The sequence below is a fragment of the Cervus elaphus genome, chromosome 24 (genome assembly GCF_910594005.1).
Source record: "Cervus elaphus chromosome 24, mCerEla1.1, whole genome shotgun sequence".
Classification (NCBI taxonomy): Eukaryota; Metazoa; Chordata; class Mammalia; order Artiodactyla; family Cervidae; genus Cervus; species Cervus elaphus.
In genome coordinates, this window is record NC_057838.1 from 67,265,767 (window position 1) to 67,283,696 (window position 17,930).

Below are 17,930 nucleotides of genomic sequence, written 5' to 3' on the forward strand. Positions count from 1 at the left end.
CCCCCACCGCAGACCAGCATACAAAAAGCAGAAAGGAGGAAGTGGAAGTTGCAGAAGTTTAGGAGCCCAGAACTGAAACCGGATTCCCACACGCAAGAACCTATTGTAAAATCTTTAGGAATTTGGGGAGCAGGTTGTTAAACACAACCAGTTTTAAATTAAATTAAATTCTATAAATTAACTAAATCCTACAACAAGCAAGGCTAATAAGTACTTAAAATGTATCACTTCCTAATGTATTTTACTACATTCTGCTGTTACATGGACACTTGAGGTTTTCGCAGGTTCTATGTATATGGTGGAAACACTGCACAATGCTATTTGTGTTCCACTGCCCACCTCTTCCCAGCTTTGCATTCAGTGACATCACGTCGATATCAGCCAGTGGGAGTGCTTATATCACAGAAATCAGTAACCTATACAAATCAGAACTTTACAGTTTGCTTTGTTGATTGTCTGAATTTAAGAAAGTGGTCAAGCAAATGTGAATAATGCAGATTAAACCTCAAAACTGTAGGCATTACATTCTACTTGTTGTATATGAAATTCACAATACAGAGGACCTTATTTTTATTATTTGTGTGCTATGCATTCTTTTAAATTTTTTATTGTTTTTTTTTCTTGAAATATAGTTGATTTGCAGTGTTTCAGGTGAACAGCAAAGTGATTCAGTTATACATGTGCATTTATAGCTATTCTCGTTTAGATTCTTTTCCATTAGAGGTTATTATAAGATATTGAATATAGTTTTCTGTGCTATACAGTAGGTCGTTGTTTATTTTACGTACAGCGGTGTGTATCTGTTAATCCCAAATTCCTAATTTACCCCCCCATCCATTCTTTACATCAGTAAAATGTATTGCAGATGTATGTGTGTATGTGTTTGTGTGTGTATTTCCCCCCCAGAACCACAGAACATCTTGTCAGCTCCCCACTGCACAGTTCCCATCCACTCTCAGTCTATCAGCAGGAACCTGAGTCATATGGTCCCTTGGCCAAATCTAGCCTCCAGGGATGCTGGGAAATATTGTCCTTGGCTGGATGGCCATGTGCCCAGCTAAAATCAAGGCTTTGAGGGGGCAGCCCAACCATGGCAGCTCCATATATTTCCTCTAGAGAAGGGCACCAGCTCACTGATGTTAGCTGTTTAGATTTTCTGAGGCCACACGTCCAGCCTTCTCAGGGCCTCACTTGAAGGCTGTCTTCGAGTTACCACCAGCACCCACTCAAAACTTCAGGAAAGCACAGGGTGTGGTGTCCTGAAGGAACAGGTTCCCAAATCTCATTCTGCAGCTCCAAGTGCCTGCTTCCTGCCCTGGCTTTCACCACTTATGTCTGTAATCCCAACAGGTATTCCAGCAGGGCCTGACTGCATGATGGCCTTTGAGCAGTTTTGGGCTCCAGACCAATGTTTGGGGTTGCATTAAACAAAATGTGGGTTCTGGAGTCTCAAGTTACTTCATCTCTTTGAGTCTCAGTTTCCTCCTCTGTAAAGAGAGGATGATAAGATTTACCTTGCAGGGTTCTAGTAAAGGTTAAATGCGACAATCTTTTGCAAAGTTTTATTATCTAGAAACTATAATTCAAATGTGAAGTAATCCCAATTCTCTCCAGATTGGTTTGTGATCTGGCTCAGGTGGAATTATGAACATATAAACCCTTTGTAAAACTGCTTAGTACTATACTGATGTAAGGTAGCATATAACATTTTAAGTTATAAAAAAAAGTTGTTATTTTATTGTAACAAAAGCAGTACTGTTAAAAATTTAGAAAATTCAAAGTGAAAATGAGAAACTAAAATTACCCATAATGCTACCACTCAGAGACAACTGTATGTGTATATAAGGTCTCAGAGATAACTATATATATTTATATATGTGGACCTCTAGGGAATTATATTTTGATATAGCTCCAACAGTTATTAACTTGTCCTGTTGTTGTATTTGGATTCCCCCCCACCATGCCCTCCAACTCCCTTATTCAGATAATCAGGTTATTTTGAAGCATGGCCCAGACATCATACAATTTCATCATAAATATTTCAGTGTTTATCTCTAAATTGAAGGATATTTTAATTATTTTTGGCTGTGCTGGGTCTTTAGATGCTGTGTGGGTGCTCCTCTTTTTTGTGGTGTGTGGGTTTCCGATTACGGTGGCTTCTCTTGTTGTGAAGCATGGGCTGTAGGTTTTCAGGCTCCAGTAGTTGTGGCACATGGGCTTAGTTGTCCCACAGCCTGTGGAATCTTCCCGGATCAGGGATCAGCCTGTGTCCCCTGCATTGGCAGGTGGGTTCTTATCCACTGGACCGCCAGAGAAGTCCTGAAGGATATTTTAAATAAATATAACCTCAACTTAAATATCACACCTAAAAAAATAAGTTCTCTAAATGGAGGATGTCGATAACAGGGAGAGGCTGTACATGTTTAGAAACAGAGGGTATATGGGCAATCTTTGTACCCTCCATTTAATTTTTGTGTATTGTTGTTTGTTGCTGTTTAGTCACCAAGTTGTATCCAATTCCTTGAGACCCAGTGGACTGCAGTGTGCCAGGCTTCCCTATCCTTTACTATCTCCCGAAGTTTGCTCAAGCTCATGTCTTTTGAGTTCATGATGCCATCCAACCATCTCACTCTTTATCACCCCATCTCCTCCTGCCATCAATCTTTCCCAGCATCACGTCTTTTCCAATGAATTGGCTCTTCACATTAAGTGGCCAATGTATTGAAGCTTCAGCTTCAACATCAATCCTTCCAATGAATATTCAGGGTTGATTTCCTTTAGAATTGACTGGTTTGATCTTCTTGCAGTCCAAGGAACTCTCAGGAGTGTTCTCCAGCACCACAATTTGAAAGGTACACCCAAATGAATGCAGAGTTCCAGACAATAGCAAGGAAGCATAAGAAAGCCTTCTTAAGTGAACAACACAAAGAAGTAGAGAAAAACAGTTTTGCTGTGAGCTGCTCTAAAAACTAAAGCCTATTTAAAAAATAAGTTTTTAATAGTATCAAAAGTTGATCATTACTCAGGTGTCCCTATTTTTGTATTTCTGTTTTTATAAATTGTTCTTCTTGTACCTTTGAATATTGGGTGTTTGTATTTTTCTTATTTATTTGCCAAGCTCTTTATATATTAAGGATATTAACTAAGGTAATATTAACCACTTCCTCCAGGGAAAGCCATGGAGACTTCAGGATCCCTTCAAGACCACAGTCGAGTTCATGGAGAATCAGAAGATCTAGACTGTATGTTTGCTCTCTAACCCTCTGGGCAAAGCTGCATGGGAAGGAGAGTCCAGCAGTGGCTGGAACAGAAGACCCTGCTCAGCTCATGTCAATGAATGGCCCAAGTTACAGTTGAAACCTCTAGAGAAGTAGTGATTTTATGCACTTGCACATGCATGTGCTTGGTCCAGTCTGTCCCCCAGCACTCTCTAGCAGTGGGAACCCCTGTTGCTCCCCCAAATCGCAGAGGCTCTGGGAGCTTGGACTGGCATTAGGGAGAGTCCCCAGAAGAGGGGAGGGGTACCGCATGGCCCCAGAATGGAAAGGTTTAGGGCTTGATTGGATCCCACTTGCTCTGTAATTTACAGAGAATTTTAAATTGGCAACTGTTCTGCTGTGTGGGCTTCCCTGGTGACTCAGCAGTAAAGAATCCACCTGCAATACAGGAGATGAGGGTTTGATCCCTGGGTCAGGAAGATCCCCTAGAGAAGGAAATGGCAAATCACTCCAGCATTGTTGCCTGAAAAATCCCATGGACAGAGGAGCCTGGTGGGCTACAGTCCATGCAGTGGAAAAAAAGTCGGACACAACTGAGCAACTAAACCACCACCACCTACATGGTGTAGTGGTCTCTTGGAAAGGATGACGGGCTTAGAAGCCCCTCTGTGGGCTCCATATTCAGAGAAATGTCTGTTTCTGGCCTTCTTAGAGCCTCTGGAGCCTCCAAGAGCCCTGATCTCCTGCACCTCCCATGGGCCCTAGGGGTTTGGGAAGAGTACCCCAGAGAATCCAGCCACTCCTGGATCCCCAAGTCCATGTAGACCCCTGGGAAGGCCTGGGTGGTCCCTGGGGTGGGAAGGGCAGGAAATACTCCTCCTTAACTACATGTGCCTCCCAGATGGAGAGACGAATTTCCACAAGCAAGACCAGGAGGCCAGACTCGTTTCTCAAGGACAAGATGAGAGAGACAAGTCTTCCTCCTCTTCATCATCCTCCTCCTCGTCCTCCTCGTCCTCCTCGTCCTCCTCGTCCTCTTCCTCAGGTAAAGCAATGACTTAATTAAATACATATCTACTAAAATATCATTGAAGACAAGCATTTACATGGAAAAAACAATCTCCTGTCCTCTCCCACCTCGGTATTGCAGTTCCAGTTTTCCACATTCCCTTCCTGAGCCTGCCTCTCCATACACATGACTTATACAGTTATAACTCCCACATAGACAATTTTGTCCTCAGTTTACAATGTCTTCCCTATCTTATCCTAAGCATTTTGCCATGTTATTCCATAATATATTAGCAACTATTCTTTTGTGTTTCCCACATAGCCCCTCAAGTGACTGCATCTCATGTCAAGGAACATCTTAGTTTCCTAGGAGCACTTTGGAACAAGAGGCAATGCAAGTGTGTGTTCCAGCAGCCTGCCTGGGTTCACACGCTTTCTTTACCACTAACAGCTTTGTGTCCTTGGGTAAATTGCTTAAACCTGTGTGCCCTGGGGTCCTCATCCATCAGATGGAGACCATAACAAAATTTATTATCTCATAGGATTTATTGTTATTATCATTTAGTTGCTCAGTCGTGTCCGACTCTTTTGCAATTCCATAGACTGTAGCCCGCCAGGCTCCTCTGTCCATGGGATTCTCCAGGCAAGAATACTGGAGTGGGTTGCCACTTCCTTCTCCGGGCACTAAGAGAAAGCATCAGGAAAACAAACACAGAGTCCTGGAACCATCAAGACAGACTGACATTCAGGATCCTGGTCTCTGAGCCTGCCCTGGTGGCCTGTCACTCTATCTCAGACCCTGAGCGTTCTTCAGACTGAGACAGACCATTCGTCTTCAGGGCCCGGAGCCTGAGTGTCTCCCAGCTGCCCCCAAGCCCCCTCCACACAAAGGACCCTAACTCAGAGTCTGGCATCCAACACCACTCTCCCTACATATCTATTTGTTCTTAATGCAGCCTATTATTTTTTAATTAAAACTTTTTTATTGTAAAAGATTACACATGGGCACATTATAGAAAATGTGAAATATATAAAGAAGAAGCAAGAAGAAAGAAAAACATCCTTTGTTCTGTTAGATAATCACAAAACACATATTAGTGTATCTCCGTACATTTATTCAATATATATTAAATTGTATATGTATATATATTTTTTGTCCACACTGCACGGCTCGTGGGATCTTAAGCTCCTGTCTAGGGATCAAACCCAGGCCCTCTGCAGTGAAAGCATGGAGTCCTAACCACTGGACTGCCAGGGAATGCCCATCAATAAATATTTATTGAACATCAACCATGTGCCAGGCTCTGTGATGGTTACTGGGGGGACCAGCAACTAACTGTGATTTTTTTCTGCTCAAGTTTATTTTTTAAACAATTGAATTAGCACGTAGAAAAATTATCCTCATTCTAGACAGCATACAATTCTATAATACCTTTTATTAAAAATTATGGATAGGGAACTATATTCAATATCCTGTAATAAATCATAATGGAAAATAAAAAACAATCCTTGAACAACTTTTAAAGATTATATATTATGAATATATCATGGAGAAAGCTAAAATAATTTTTGTTTGCGTATGAACGGAGGTCATCCCTGTTGGATAGAATTTGGGGTAATTTTTGTTTTCTTATTTTCTGTATTCTTTGATATTTTGCAAAAAGTGATGAAAAAGCCTTTGGGGGACATTGATTAATGTTTATAAAATACAGAAAAGAAGAAAATAGAAGCCTCTCAAAATCTTATCTTCTGAGATAAATACTATTACTGTTATCTTATTAAAAATATTTAGCTGCACCAAGTCTTAGTTATGGTGGCATGTGGGATCTAGTTCCCTGACCAGGGATCAAACCCAGGCTCCCTGAACCGGCAATGCAGAGTCAGTCACTGGACCACCAGGAAGGCCCCCCATTGTTATCTTGATGTACTTCCCGTTCCTAGCTGAGATCACATATGCACTGATTTGTAAGCACAGTTAGCTTCCTTTCCTGAAATTTAAAACTTTATCCGTGATAGACCGGAAGTTTCCCAAACACTGTGTGTGTTTAGTTGCTCAGTCATGTCCGACTCTTGCGACCCCATAGACTGTAAACCTGCTCCTCTGTCCATGGGACTGTCCAGGCAAGAACACTGGAGTGGGTTGCCATTTCCTTCTCCAGGTAATCTTCCTGACCCAGGAATCAAACCCAGGTCTCCTGCATTGCAGGCAGACTCTTTACCAACTGAGCTACGAGGGAAGCCCTGCGCCAAGCACAGTGCGGGACATTAGGACTGCTGGGGCTCTGTTAATCATCCCAAGGGAAAGGGAGTCCCCTGGACCCGAAGCCAGAAACTCCTAGGCCTGAATCCTTGGAATGCTGACTGATCCAAGAGTGCAGATGACTCAGTCATTCTTCAAGGCTTGATCAAGTTCCTGCACCAGGCTGGGCAACCTTAGGACAGTGATGCCCTGCCTTGTCCTTCAAGAACACAAGGTGGTTGGAGGGATGAATAGCACCATGGACCCTCATGCCCACTGTGTCAGGCTCGGACAGCTGACACTATAGAAACCCCAGAGGAGGGACTTCCTTGGTAGTCCAGTGCTTAGGACTCAGCGCTTCCAATGCAGGGATGCAGGGAGCACAGGCTTGATTCCTGGTTGAGGAACTAAGATCCCACCTGCTAGGGAAGGTGGGCAAGACGGTGTGCTGGGACAACTAGAAAAGCCCCTCTACAGGAGGTGTTATCCCAGCTTAACTTCAGGATAAGGGAGCAAGTGGAAGGGCGTTCCAGGTGGGAGACCAAGCACGAGCAAATGCACCTCATAAGTGCCTTGTGGGCCTTGCCTTATCATCATGAAAGTCATAATAGAAATAGTAAGTGATTTGTTCAAGGTCACACAGAAAGTTTGTGACAGTTCCTATCCCCCAGCCCTCAAAGCAGACTCCTTTCCCCCAGACCACTCTGTTCACATAAACTAAATTCCAAGAACCAACACCAGAAGGAAGTATTTCCAGCTCAGTCCAGGCTGAGGTTCTCCTACAGCGTGTGTTTATTCCCTGCAGAGAACAGTGATGAGGACCAGCACCCCCGCGTAACCAGAGAACGTCGGCACAGCCAGGGGGCTGGACTCCCCCGCAGGGGCGGCTCACCCGGTAGGCAGCAGGCCTCACCATTTCTCCTTTGTCCGCTCAGTGGAACTGAGTGTGTCTGTGTGAAGATGTTCCTTACAGCATTGTTTATAGTAGGGCAGTCACAGAAACAGCCTAATGTCCAACAGCAGCAGCACAGATCAGCGATGCTCCACCCTGTCGTGGTCAGAGCTCTGGTCTTCATCCATCTCTAAAGCGAAAAAGAGAAATTCAAATCATAGGGTTGGTTTGATCTCATATCAGTTCAGTTCAGTTGCTCAGTCGCTCTTTGCGACCCCATGGACTGCAGCACACCAGGCCTCCCTGTCCATCACCAACTCCCGGAGTTTACTCAAACTCATGTCCATTGAGTCAGTGATGCCATCCAACCATCTCATCCTCTGTCGTCCCCTTCCAATCTTTCCCAGCCCCAGGGTCTTTTCAAATGAGTCAGCTCTTTGCATCAGGTGGCCAAAGTTGGAGTTTCAGCTTTGGCATCAGTCCCTCCAGTGAATATTCAGGACTGATCTCATTTAGGATGGAATGGTTGGATCTCTTTGCAGTCCAAGGGACTCTCAAGAGTCTTCTCCAACACCACAGTTCAAAAGCATGAATTATTTGGCACTCAGCCTTCTTTATGGTCCAGCTCTCACATCTATACATGACTACTGGAAAAACCATGGCTTTGACTAGATGGACCTTTGTTGGCAAAGTCATGTCTCTGCTTTTTAATATGCTGTCTAGGTTGGTCATAGCTTTTCTTCCAAAGAGTAAATGTCTTTTAATTTCATGGCTACAGTCACCATCTACAGTCACAATCTACAACAGTTATTTTGGAGCCCCCCAAAATAAAGTCTGTCACTGTTTCCATTGTTTCCCCATCTATTTGCCATGAAGTGATGGGACCAGATGCCATGATCTTAGTGTTTTGAAAGTTGAGTTTTAAGTCAGCTTTTTCACTCTCCTCTTTCACTTTCATCAAGAGGCTTTTTAGTTCCTCTTCACTTTCTACCATAAGGGTGGTGTCATCTGCATATCTGAGGTTGTTGATATTTCTCCCAGCAGTCTTGATTCCAGCTTGTGCTTCATCCAACCCTGCATTTTGCATGATGTTCTCTGCGTATAAGTTAAATAAGCAGGGTAACAATATACAGCCTTGACGTACTCCTTTCCCAATTTGGAACCATTCTTGTTCCATGTGCAGTTCTATCTGTTGTTTCTTGACCTTCGTACAGATTTCTCAGGAGGCAGGTATTCCCATCTCTAAGAAGTTTCCATAGTTTGTTGTGATCCACACAGTCAAAGGCCTTGGCGTAGTCAATAAAGCAGAAATAGATGTTTTTCTGGAACGCTCTTGCTTTTTCGATGATCCAGTGGATGTTGGCAATTTGATCTCTGGTTCCTCTGCTTTTTCTAAATCCAGCTTGAACATCTGGAAGTTCTTAGTTCATGTACTGTTGAAGCCTTGCTTGGAGAATTTTGAGCATTACTTTGCTAGCGTGTGAGATGAGTACAATTGTGCGGTAGTTTGAACATTCTTTGGCATTGCCTTTCTTTGGGATTGGAATGAAAACTGAACTTTTCCAATCCTGTGGCCATGGCTGAGTTTTCCAAACTTGCTGGCATATGGAGTGCAGCACTTTAACAGCATCAACTTTTAGGACTTGAAATAGCTCAGCTGGAATTCAATTACCTCCACTAGCTTTGTTTGTAGTGATGCTTCATAAGGCCCACTTGACTTCAGACTCCAGGATGTCTGGCCGTAGGTGAGTGATCACACTATCGTGGTTATCTGGGTCATTAAGATCTTTTTTATATAGTTCTTCTATGTAGTCTTGCCACCTCTTCTTAATATCTTCTGCTTCTGTTAGGTCCATACCACTTCTGTCCTTTATTGTGCCCATCTTTGCAGGAAATGTTCCCTTGGTATCTAATTTTCTTGAAGAGATCTCTAGTCTTTTTCATTCTATTGTTTTGCTCTATTTCTTTGCATTGATCACTGAGAAAGGCTTTCTTATCTCTCCTTGCTATTCTTTGGAACTCTGCATTCAGATGCGTATGTCTTTCCTTTTCTCCTTTGCCTTTAGCTTCTCTTCTTTTCTCAGCTATTTGTAAAGCCTCCTCAGACAACCATTTTGCCTTTTAGCATTTCTTTTCTTGGGGATGGTCTTGATCACTGCCTTCTGTACAATGTCACAAACCTCCGTCCATAGTTCTTCAGGCACTCTGTCTATCAGCTCTAATCCCCTGAATCTGTTTGTCACTTCTACTGTATAACTGTAGGAGATTTGATTTAGGTAATACCTGAATGGCCTACTGGTTTTCCCTACTTTCTTCTATTTAAGTCTGAATTTGGCAATAAGGAGTTCATGATCTGAGCCGCAGTCAGCTCCGGGTTTTTGCGGTTTTTGCTGACTGTATAGAGCTTCTCCATCTTCGGCTACAAAGAATATAATCAATCTGATTTCGGTGTTGACCATCTGGTGATGTCCATGTGTATAGTCATCTCTTGTGTTGTGTGTTGTTAGAAGAGGGTGTTTGCCATGACCAGTGCGTTCTCTTGGCAAAACTCCATCAGCCTTTGCCCTGCTTCATTTTGTACTCCAAGGCCAAACTTGCCTGTTACTCCAGGTATCTCTTGACTTCCTACTTTTGCATTCCAGTCCCCTATGATGAAAAGGACATCTTTCTTGGTGTTATTCTAGAAGGTCTTGTAAGTCTTCATAGAACTGGTTCAGCTTCTTCAGCATTAGTGGTTGGGGCCTAGACTTGGATTACTGTGATATTCAATGGTTTGCCTTGGAAACGAACAGAGATCATTCTGTCATTTTTGAGATTGCACTGAAGTAATGCGTTTCGGACTTTTTTGTTGACTATAAGGGCTACTCCATTTATTCTAAGGGATTCTTGCCCACAGTAATAGATATGATGGTCATCTGAGTTAAATTCATCCATTTGAGTCCATTTTAGTTCACTGATTCCTAAGGTGTCGACGTTCACTCTTGCCATCTCCTGTTTGACCACTTCCAATTTACCTTGATTTATGGGCCTAACATTCCAGGTTAGGACAATATTGCAATATTGTTCTTTATAGCATTGGACTTTACTTCCATCACCAGTCACATCTACAACTGGGCATTGTTTTTGCTTTGGTTCCATCTCTTCTTTCTGGAGTTATTTCTCCACTCTTCTCCAGTAGCATATTCAGCACCTCCTGACCTGGGGATTTTATCTTTCAGTGTCATATCTTTTTGCTTTTTCATACTGTTCATGGGGTTCTCAAGACAAGAATACTGAAGTGGTTTGCCATTCCCTTCTCCAGTTGACCACATTTTGTCATATATTTTGTAAAAAGGACCCATATGTGATTATAAACAAGACTGGAAAGCAAAATATCAAAACGTTAATAATGGTTATCTCTGGATGGTTATATTGTGAATGATTTTTCTTTTCTTTTTTTTGAACTGACTTTTACCATAGATGTTTTATTATAAGATTCTTTTATTTTTATAATAGGAAAAATATAATTTTGTGTTTAAAAAAAAACTTTAATAAATGTTAGCCTAAATTGATCATGGGAAGAAAAGAACTTGGGGGAAAGAGACTAGATTAATGCCTACTACAGATCCTGACACACACAAGGTGTTTAACAAATGTTCCCATGACTCTGCACCTGAGCTCTGGGTCCTATTTCTGGAGACAAAAATGACCAGGAAAGCAGACCTCAGTGACAGACCTGGATCTGAACCTTAGAATTGCCACTTCCTGGCTGTGTGACCTTCAGAGAATGACAGCTTTTGTGAGCCTCAGTTTCCTTATCTGTAAATTGGGGAGGGAGAGGTACTAATACCTCCTTCACAGAATTTCCAAGAGGGTCTAATGAAATATCACCAAAAATTACCTAGTTCAGTGTTGGTATCTCGTAAGTGCTCAATAAATGGCGGCTAGCATTACTGACTTTGCACAAGGCCCAGGTCCTCTCGGGCTCCCAGTTCTTTCTTAGTCAATTGAACATGGTCACCTCAGGATGTGTGAGGGGTGTCAGACAGAGTATCAGGAAATCTCTTGTAAGGTCGTCTTACTTCTCAAAAACCTCTCACCTCACCCTCAACACAAGGACTCTGTTACTTTTTAAAGCTTCCAACACCAGAAGAGGGAAGCCACTCTGGGGTGCTGTTACTGGGGGGAGCTAACTAACAGGTTTTTGTCTCCACCCAGGTGCTGAGCATGGGGAACCTGACATTTTGAAAGATGAGCTTCAACTCTATGAAGGTAATTGTTTGGGGTGAAACAGTGGCTTTGGGCGGAACAGAATAAAGGAAACGACACGAAGGCTTAGGGCTTTGTTGGGAGGAAACATGGTGATGAGGGTATTTCATGAGCTGAAAGTTGTGGGTGGGTATATGAGATGTGGCAAGGTGAGTGGTTACAACGTGGGCAGCTGGAGGTGGGCACAAGCGTTTTCTACCATAGTCAGACTGTGCCAGAGTATATTCTGATCTATAGCCCCGACTTTCAGGGTGACTGTCACCAGTTACCTAACCTTTTTGGATCTCAGCTTTCCAACCAGCAAGATGGAGCTTGATCAGTACCCTCTGTCTTGGAATACTGGGTTGTTTAAGCATGCATGGGAAAATTAAGGACCTGATCCCTACAACACTTACATTATAGACTAATTGTCTCTAAGGATTGTCACTTTTACAGCAAGCAGATGTAAATATCATGCCACTTTGCTTGGTAGCACTGTGATGAGTTGGAGGAATTTGTAGGAATGAACTAGTTTACCAGAAAGCCTCACAAATGCACCCTGCCAGATAAGAAAGTCTGTTTTAACTTTGTTTAATCCAGCAGTTCCATAATCTGCGTGGTCTCCTAACTTCTGATAATAACCCAAGGAATACAACAGGAAACATAGACATTCAAAGAAATGTAAATGAGACGTCTTAGTGTTCTGCATCAAGCTATTACCAGTGGTTGCCACTGGGTGGCGGCATTGTACTTAATTGTCATACCATCTTCTTTGAGTTTTCTGATTTTTTCTTTTTAACAAAAACAGGCATTATCCGATTTAGGAAAAAAATGTCTCTAACTGCTCAGGTCATGCAAGAAAGTTTTCACTGGATGTAAAATGAGAAACTGTTTTTTCTCATTTTACACCGGAGAAGGCAATGGCACCCTACTCCAGTACTCTTGCCTGGAAAATCCCATGATGGAGGAGCCTGGTAGGTGCAGTCCATCGGGTTGCTATGAGTCGAACAGGACTGAGCGGCTTCACTTTCACTTTTCACTTTCAAGCATTGGAGAAGAAAATGGCAACCCACTCCAGAGTTCTTGCCTTGAGAATCCCAGGGCTGGGGGAGCCTGGTGGGCTGCCGTCTATGGGGTCGCACAGGGTCGGACACAACTGAAGTGACTTAGCAGCATACACACACACACACACACACACACACATATTTTAAATGTTTTTTTCTCTTCAAAAAGTAAGTCATATTCACTGTCGAAAACATAAATATCATCATGTATTTGAGAGTTAATTCCTCCGAGTAATGAATTGCCCCCGTGACATTGGCAGTACTTGGTAATTACACTATGGGGGTCGCATTTCATGCTGTCCTTGGTTGCCCTCTGTCCCCTCGGTGCCGGCCTCTCTCTGATCACTTGCAGACAGTGGTTCCTGTTTGCACATCAGCCCTGAAGACAGTCAGCATCCTGGATGTTTGTTGCCATGAGCTGAGTGCCCCTTCCAGGTGTTTGTGTCCTGAGGCTGACCTGGAGGAGGGAAGTGTACAGAGTGGGGGCTCCTGCCTGAGGGGAGGAAGATGAGAGGCGAGGAGAGAAGTCACTGGGGATAGGAGAGGCCCCAAGAACCAGAGGTGGAGGGCCGCCCAGGCCAGATTAAAGAGAAGGCTGCAGGTCAGCCCAGGAACAGGGCTCGACTCATCCTGGGCAGCCCCGACAAAGAGTTTGACACTGTAGTTGGGGTCCAGGGCCCCCAGCATACAACCCAGCTTGGCTTGTAAACTCTGGGCCTGATGAGGCTGGGGGCGCAGGCCTAAGTGTCCTCACCTGTGTCAGGAGAGCAATGAACAGGCCCAAATTGCAAACTGGTGGCCTGTGTGTGCAGATGTGTTTTATCCAGATCCCAGCGTGTCTTTATTATTATTCTTAATGGTGCGTCCATACTCAGTTGTGTCCAACTCTTTGTGGCCCCATGGACTGTAGCTCACCAGGCTCCTCTCTCCATGGGATTTTCCAGGCAGGAATACTGGAGTGGGTTGCCATGCCCTCCTCCAGGGGATCTTCCTGACCCAGGGATGGAACCCACGTCTCCTGCATCTCCTGCATTGTCAGGCGGATTCTTTACCACTGAGCCACCTGGCAACCCCTGTTATTCTTAATATATTTCATCAATTCAATTCTGCGACTAATAGTTTTTCACATCTGGACATCTGTGAAATCGGGGTCCATCTTAAATTCACTGGCAACCCACAGTTATAATTGGCTATAGTTTTCCTTCCGTAAAATGACGTCATTCTCACAAACCATGACATTTTTGGCTGGATGGAATGTGAGTTGCCAACTTTTTGATAGTCCAGAAGTTTGTGTGAAAGCCTGAATTTCTAGCCTCTCGTGGGAGGTTAGAAGACCTGTAATGCGGGGCAGGTGTTCCTGCGGCAGCTCTCAGGGCTGCTGCGTGGCCCCGGTCCCTTTAGATGGAAAAGGAGCCCGCCAGTTTGCTCCAGCGCGCCCTGCACATCACTGGAAAGCCTCTGGGTGAGAGAGTTCCACCTTCCCCGGGGCGTAACTTCTTACCCCCCAGAGCACACAAGTATACAATCACTGATTTCTGTTCTGTGCAGGTGCCCCCAGGGACATGGTGCCTTCAGGAGAATCAGGTGAGTGTCTCTTAGGGGCGGGGGGTCATCGGTGCTGGTGTTGATGAGGTCTGGACATCATCTTTCCCCCGAGACAGCCAGCTGCTGTCAGATGCATGACTGCGAAAGATGGGACCCCATGTCCACTCTGGGCAGGGGCTCTGACCTGGGCTCAGCAGACTGGCAGGGCTGGCTGTGGTATGAGGGGGGCCAGGGGAGGTGAGAAAGGGGGTCCAGGCAAGAGCAAAGGGATTACTGATAACAGTCTATAGGTAGAAAGATCCCCTGGGGACTGGAGAATCTGACAGGGGCATTTTCAGAGGTCACCTGTGACATCTGTTAAGGACCTAAGCTGGCCTGGGCACTAATGTTGAGTTTCTAATTTCCAGGACTCCGAAGGAGAGGCTCTACTCCCACGAGTGGTAAATACGCAGGTAGCGGGAGGTGGCCTGGATTCCAAGGCCTGGGACGGACTACAGACAGCCTGGGAGGTGGGAGTGGGAGTCGATTCCAGCAGCGATGCCATTACCACCCAGGCTGTCATGTGACCCAGAAAAGGGGCCTCCGGGCTCGGGGGCGTGGAGCAGAACAGACTCAGGCCTGTGGAGGAGGAGGGTGTCAGTGGGGGTCCAAGGACAGTCGCCCCACCTTCCAGCTTTGCCCTGACCACCCTGAAGTGAGCGCCCTCTGACCCAGGAACTAGAACCCGGGAGAGCCCTTCTCAGTGAGGCCTCTTCAGAGAGGATCCCCCGAGTTGTTCCATTAAACACTCATCTCTCTCTTGTTCCCAAGGAGAAGTGGAGGCCTCTCAGCTAAGAAGACTGAATATAAAGAAGGACGGTAAGGAAATTGAGGTTCTAGGGCTGCTGCCGCTGTCTGATTCCAATTTCTCTGGGGAGGAAGTCAGCTGGTGGCCTGGAACAAAAATAATCACAGCCCACCTCTGTCACCGGCCTTGCAGTTCACAAACTCCTCAGCTTGGAATCACCTTGAGAGGGTAGTCCAGTGATGCCCATTTTGCAGATATGGAGACTGAGGCTCAGGGTCAGCTAGTGAGGGGCATGACTTGGGCTTGGGCCCCGGCAGTGTGCTCTTTCTGTTGGACACAGAGTCACCAGGATGAGAACTGCCCTCCAGGCCTTACGGCCATGATGGGGAGCAGTGACTGGGTGGGCTGGACTCTAGGGAAGGAGTTATGAGACCTGGCGGGACCTTCTCAGCTATAGGCCTGCAATCATGGGGGTCTCAAGGAGAAGGGTGAGGGTAGGAAGGGAGACCATGGTTTTATTTTCGGCCACGCTGGCAGCACAAGGGCTGTTATTTCCCCAACCAGGGATCAAACCCAAGCTCCCTGCAGAGGAAGCTCGGAGTCTTAACCACTGGGCTGCCAGGGAAGACCCTGGAACAGCGAATAAAGCTCCCTTTGAGCAGAGATAAGAATACTTTCAGTTAATTAAGAAGGAGGGAAAGAGGGAAACAGTAACCCCGCCTCTGCCTTGACAGATGAGTTTTTCCATTTCATCCTCCTCTGCTTTGCCATTGGGGCCGTGCTGGTGTGTTATCACTATTACACAGGTGAGTGGGGGGTGCGGCGTGGGAATCGGGGGCGGGGGTCTGGATCTGCAGGCTGATCATTCTCTCCCTTGCTACCCCTGCAGACTGGTTCATGTCCCTTGGGGTCGGCCTGCTCACGTTTGCCTCCCTGGAGACTGTTGGCATCTACTTCGGCCTGGGTAAGGCCCCATCACAGGCAGAGTCTGGTGTGGGGGCAGTGGCTGGGCCGGCCCCTCACAGAGGCTCGCCAAGGGCCGGAAAAGCCATGACCTAAATATTTTGTAAAGATTTCTTTATGATCGTGTTTGCTTCCTGACCTACCGCTCTCAAGGTCAATGAGAGGTCGTTGGCACCACCCCATGGAAAAAAATGGGCAGCTCCATGAAAATACAACAGAAACAGTTGAAAGTGGCAAACAAACAGAATTAGCCAGATACTGAAAACAAGGCAGTTAATGGAGTGGGGTGCTGAATTCGCCTCATTTCCTGGCATTGTTACTGCTGGTCAGGGTTGTTTTCAATAATAATAACTCAGGCCTATTATCTAAGCTTAGCCTGCTGCCTGAAATTCCATCAGAGCTTTGTTTGCATGGGTGAGGCCTTTGTCCAAGAGTGGGCAGCGGGAGGTCTGCCCCTGGGGTCCCTGAAGGGGGCACAGGGCACCATCACCTTTCTCTCTGTTTCTGGCAGTGTACCGAATACACAGCGTGCTGCACGGCTTCATCCCCTTCTTCCAGAAGTTTCGGCTGATAGGTAACATTCACTTTCTCCCTCTGCTCACTTTGTCTCTCCCCGCTGGGGTCTTCTGTTGCAAATGAGCCTTAGCATGTAGGAAAGAGGCAGAGCCTGGAGGTGAGGGCCTGGGTTCAAGGCCTGTGGCTGTTGCTGCTGTCCTTCAGCCGCTCAGGCGTGTCCAACTCTTCACCACCCCATGGACTGCAGCACGCCAGGCTTCCCTGCCCCTCACCATCTCCCAGAGTTTGCTCGAGTTCATGTCCATGTTCAAGTCCTACCTCCTCCAATCTCCTATTTCTGGGGAGCCTCTTTTAGCCTCAGTTTCCTCAGCTGGAAAAATGGGTGTCATCATACCTACAGCACAAAGGTGTTGTGAACATCAAGTGAGGAATAGATGCAAAAGTCCTTCGGTGTGAACCACTGTGGAAAAGTACAGGGGCCCTGGGTATTCCTCATTTGCTCAGAGAACTTTGAGCCTCTCCAAATGGTATCTTCTCTGTGATTTTATTTGCTTAACAGCAACTCGGGTTGGGAGTGGGTTTTAGTTCTCCTACACTTGACCGTTGAGGAAACTGAGGCTTAGAGAGGTAGAGTGACTAGGACAGAATCACACAGCTAGAATGGTTGGACAGGGCTAGAGAAGATCCTTTTTCTTGACCAGCAGTTCTGTGCCTACCATTACATCGGAAACTGACTGGCCAGGAGCTGTGTGTCTCTAGGTCGGAGACTTCCATCTCCTTTAATCTCTCTGATGCTAAAGGGGACACTAGCTGTAATGGCTGTGGGTCATGACTGCCTCATGTCAGCTGTTAGGGGCATTTGCGCCTCTGGGGTAACAGTGGGGAGGAGGCCTGGCTGCCTTCGGAATCCCATGCCATCCTGCGGGCTTTTCCTTCCAGGCGTCAGGAAGACTGACTGAGGCCAGGCCCCGGTGTGACCACCACCGCATCCTCTCCACCCACGAGGACAGAGTGGCATCCTGGGAGACACGCGGGCGGGCCACGCTAGAGCAATAAAGACAGCACTTTGCCTTCCATGTGGTGTGGACGTTGGCACCAGCGGGCTGAGGTGTCCCTCGGGCAGCGTCGGCATGAAACCCAGATGCCAGGATGATGGCAGGAGCGGGGAGGGTGCGGGCCTGTGCCCTTCACGGGGGCCTGGATCAGCAGGGGGATCCTGGGACATGACTCCTGTCTGGAGACAGTAGGAGCCCCTGCGCCCTGCAAGCTGTCATCTGTCTGGGCTTGTGATTTCTCTCAAGTACCCAGGCCATCCTGGCCCACTGCTCTGAGGCCAGGGAGCACCATGTTGGGCCCCTGGGGTGACCCTAATACAGGTGAGATGTTGGGGGACTAAAGCCACAGCATCAGGCATCTTCCCTTGGCTCATCCAGGGCCAGCCCTGCTACCCTTGGACTCCATCAAGATTCAA

The 17,930-nt window shown here is 46.0% G+C and overlaps 1 protein-coding gene across 9 annotated transcripts in view; it reads left to right on the forward strand.

The window, feature by feature from the left end:
* TMEM40 (transmembrane protein 40) overlaps positions 1-17,533 on the forward strand; it is a 44,271-nt gene extending 26,738 nt beyond the window's left edge. For 5 of the 9 annotated variants that reach the window (XM_043887005.1, XM_043887004.1, XM_043887006.1 and 2 more), the window contains 11 exons: positions 3,171-3,242; positions 4,120-4,263; positions 7,271-7,360; positions 11,555-11,608; positions 14,197-14,232; positions 14,601-14,645; positions 15,004-15,051; positions 15,715-15,786; positions 15,870-15,944; positions 16,455-16,517; positions 17,399-17,533. In XM_043887005.1, the coding sequence (XP_043742940.1) occupies positions 3,179-3,242; positions 4,120-4,263; positions 7,271-7,360; positions 11,555-11,608; positions 14,197-14,232; positions 14,601-14,645; positions 15,004-15,051; positions 15,715-15,786; positions 15,870-15,944; positions 16,455-16,517; positions 17,399-17,418 (711 nt within the window). In that variant the 5' untranslated portion in view covers positions 3,171-3,178 and the 3' untranslated portion in view covers positions 17,419-17,533. The remainder of the gene's footprint in view (positions 1-3,170; positions 3,243-4,119; positions 4,264-7,270; positions 7,361-11,554; positions 11,609-14,196; positions 14,233-14,600; positions 14,646-15,003; positions 15,052-15,714; positions 15,787-15,869; positions 15,945-16,454; positions 16,518-17,398) is intronic. The other 4 variants (XM_043887007.1, XM_043887010.1, XM_043887008.1 and 1 more) reach the window with 3 other exon arrangements.
* Positions 17,534-17,930: the final 397 nt, after the last annotated feature.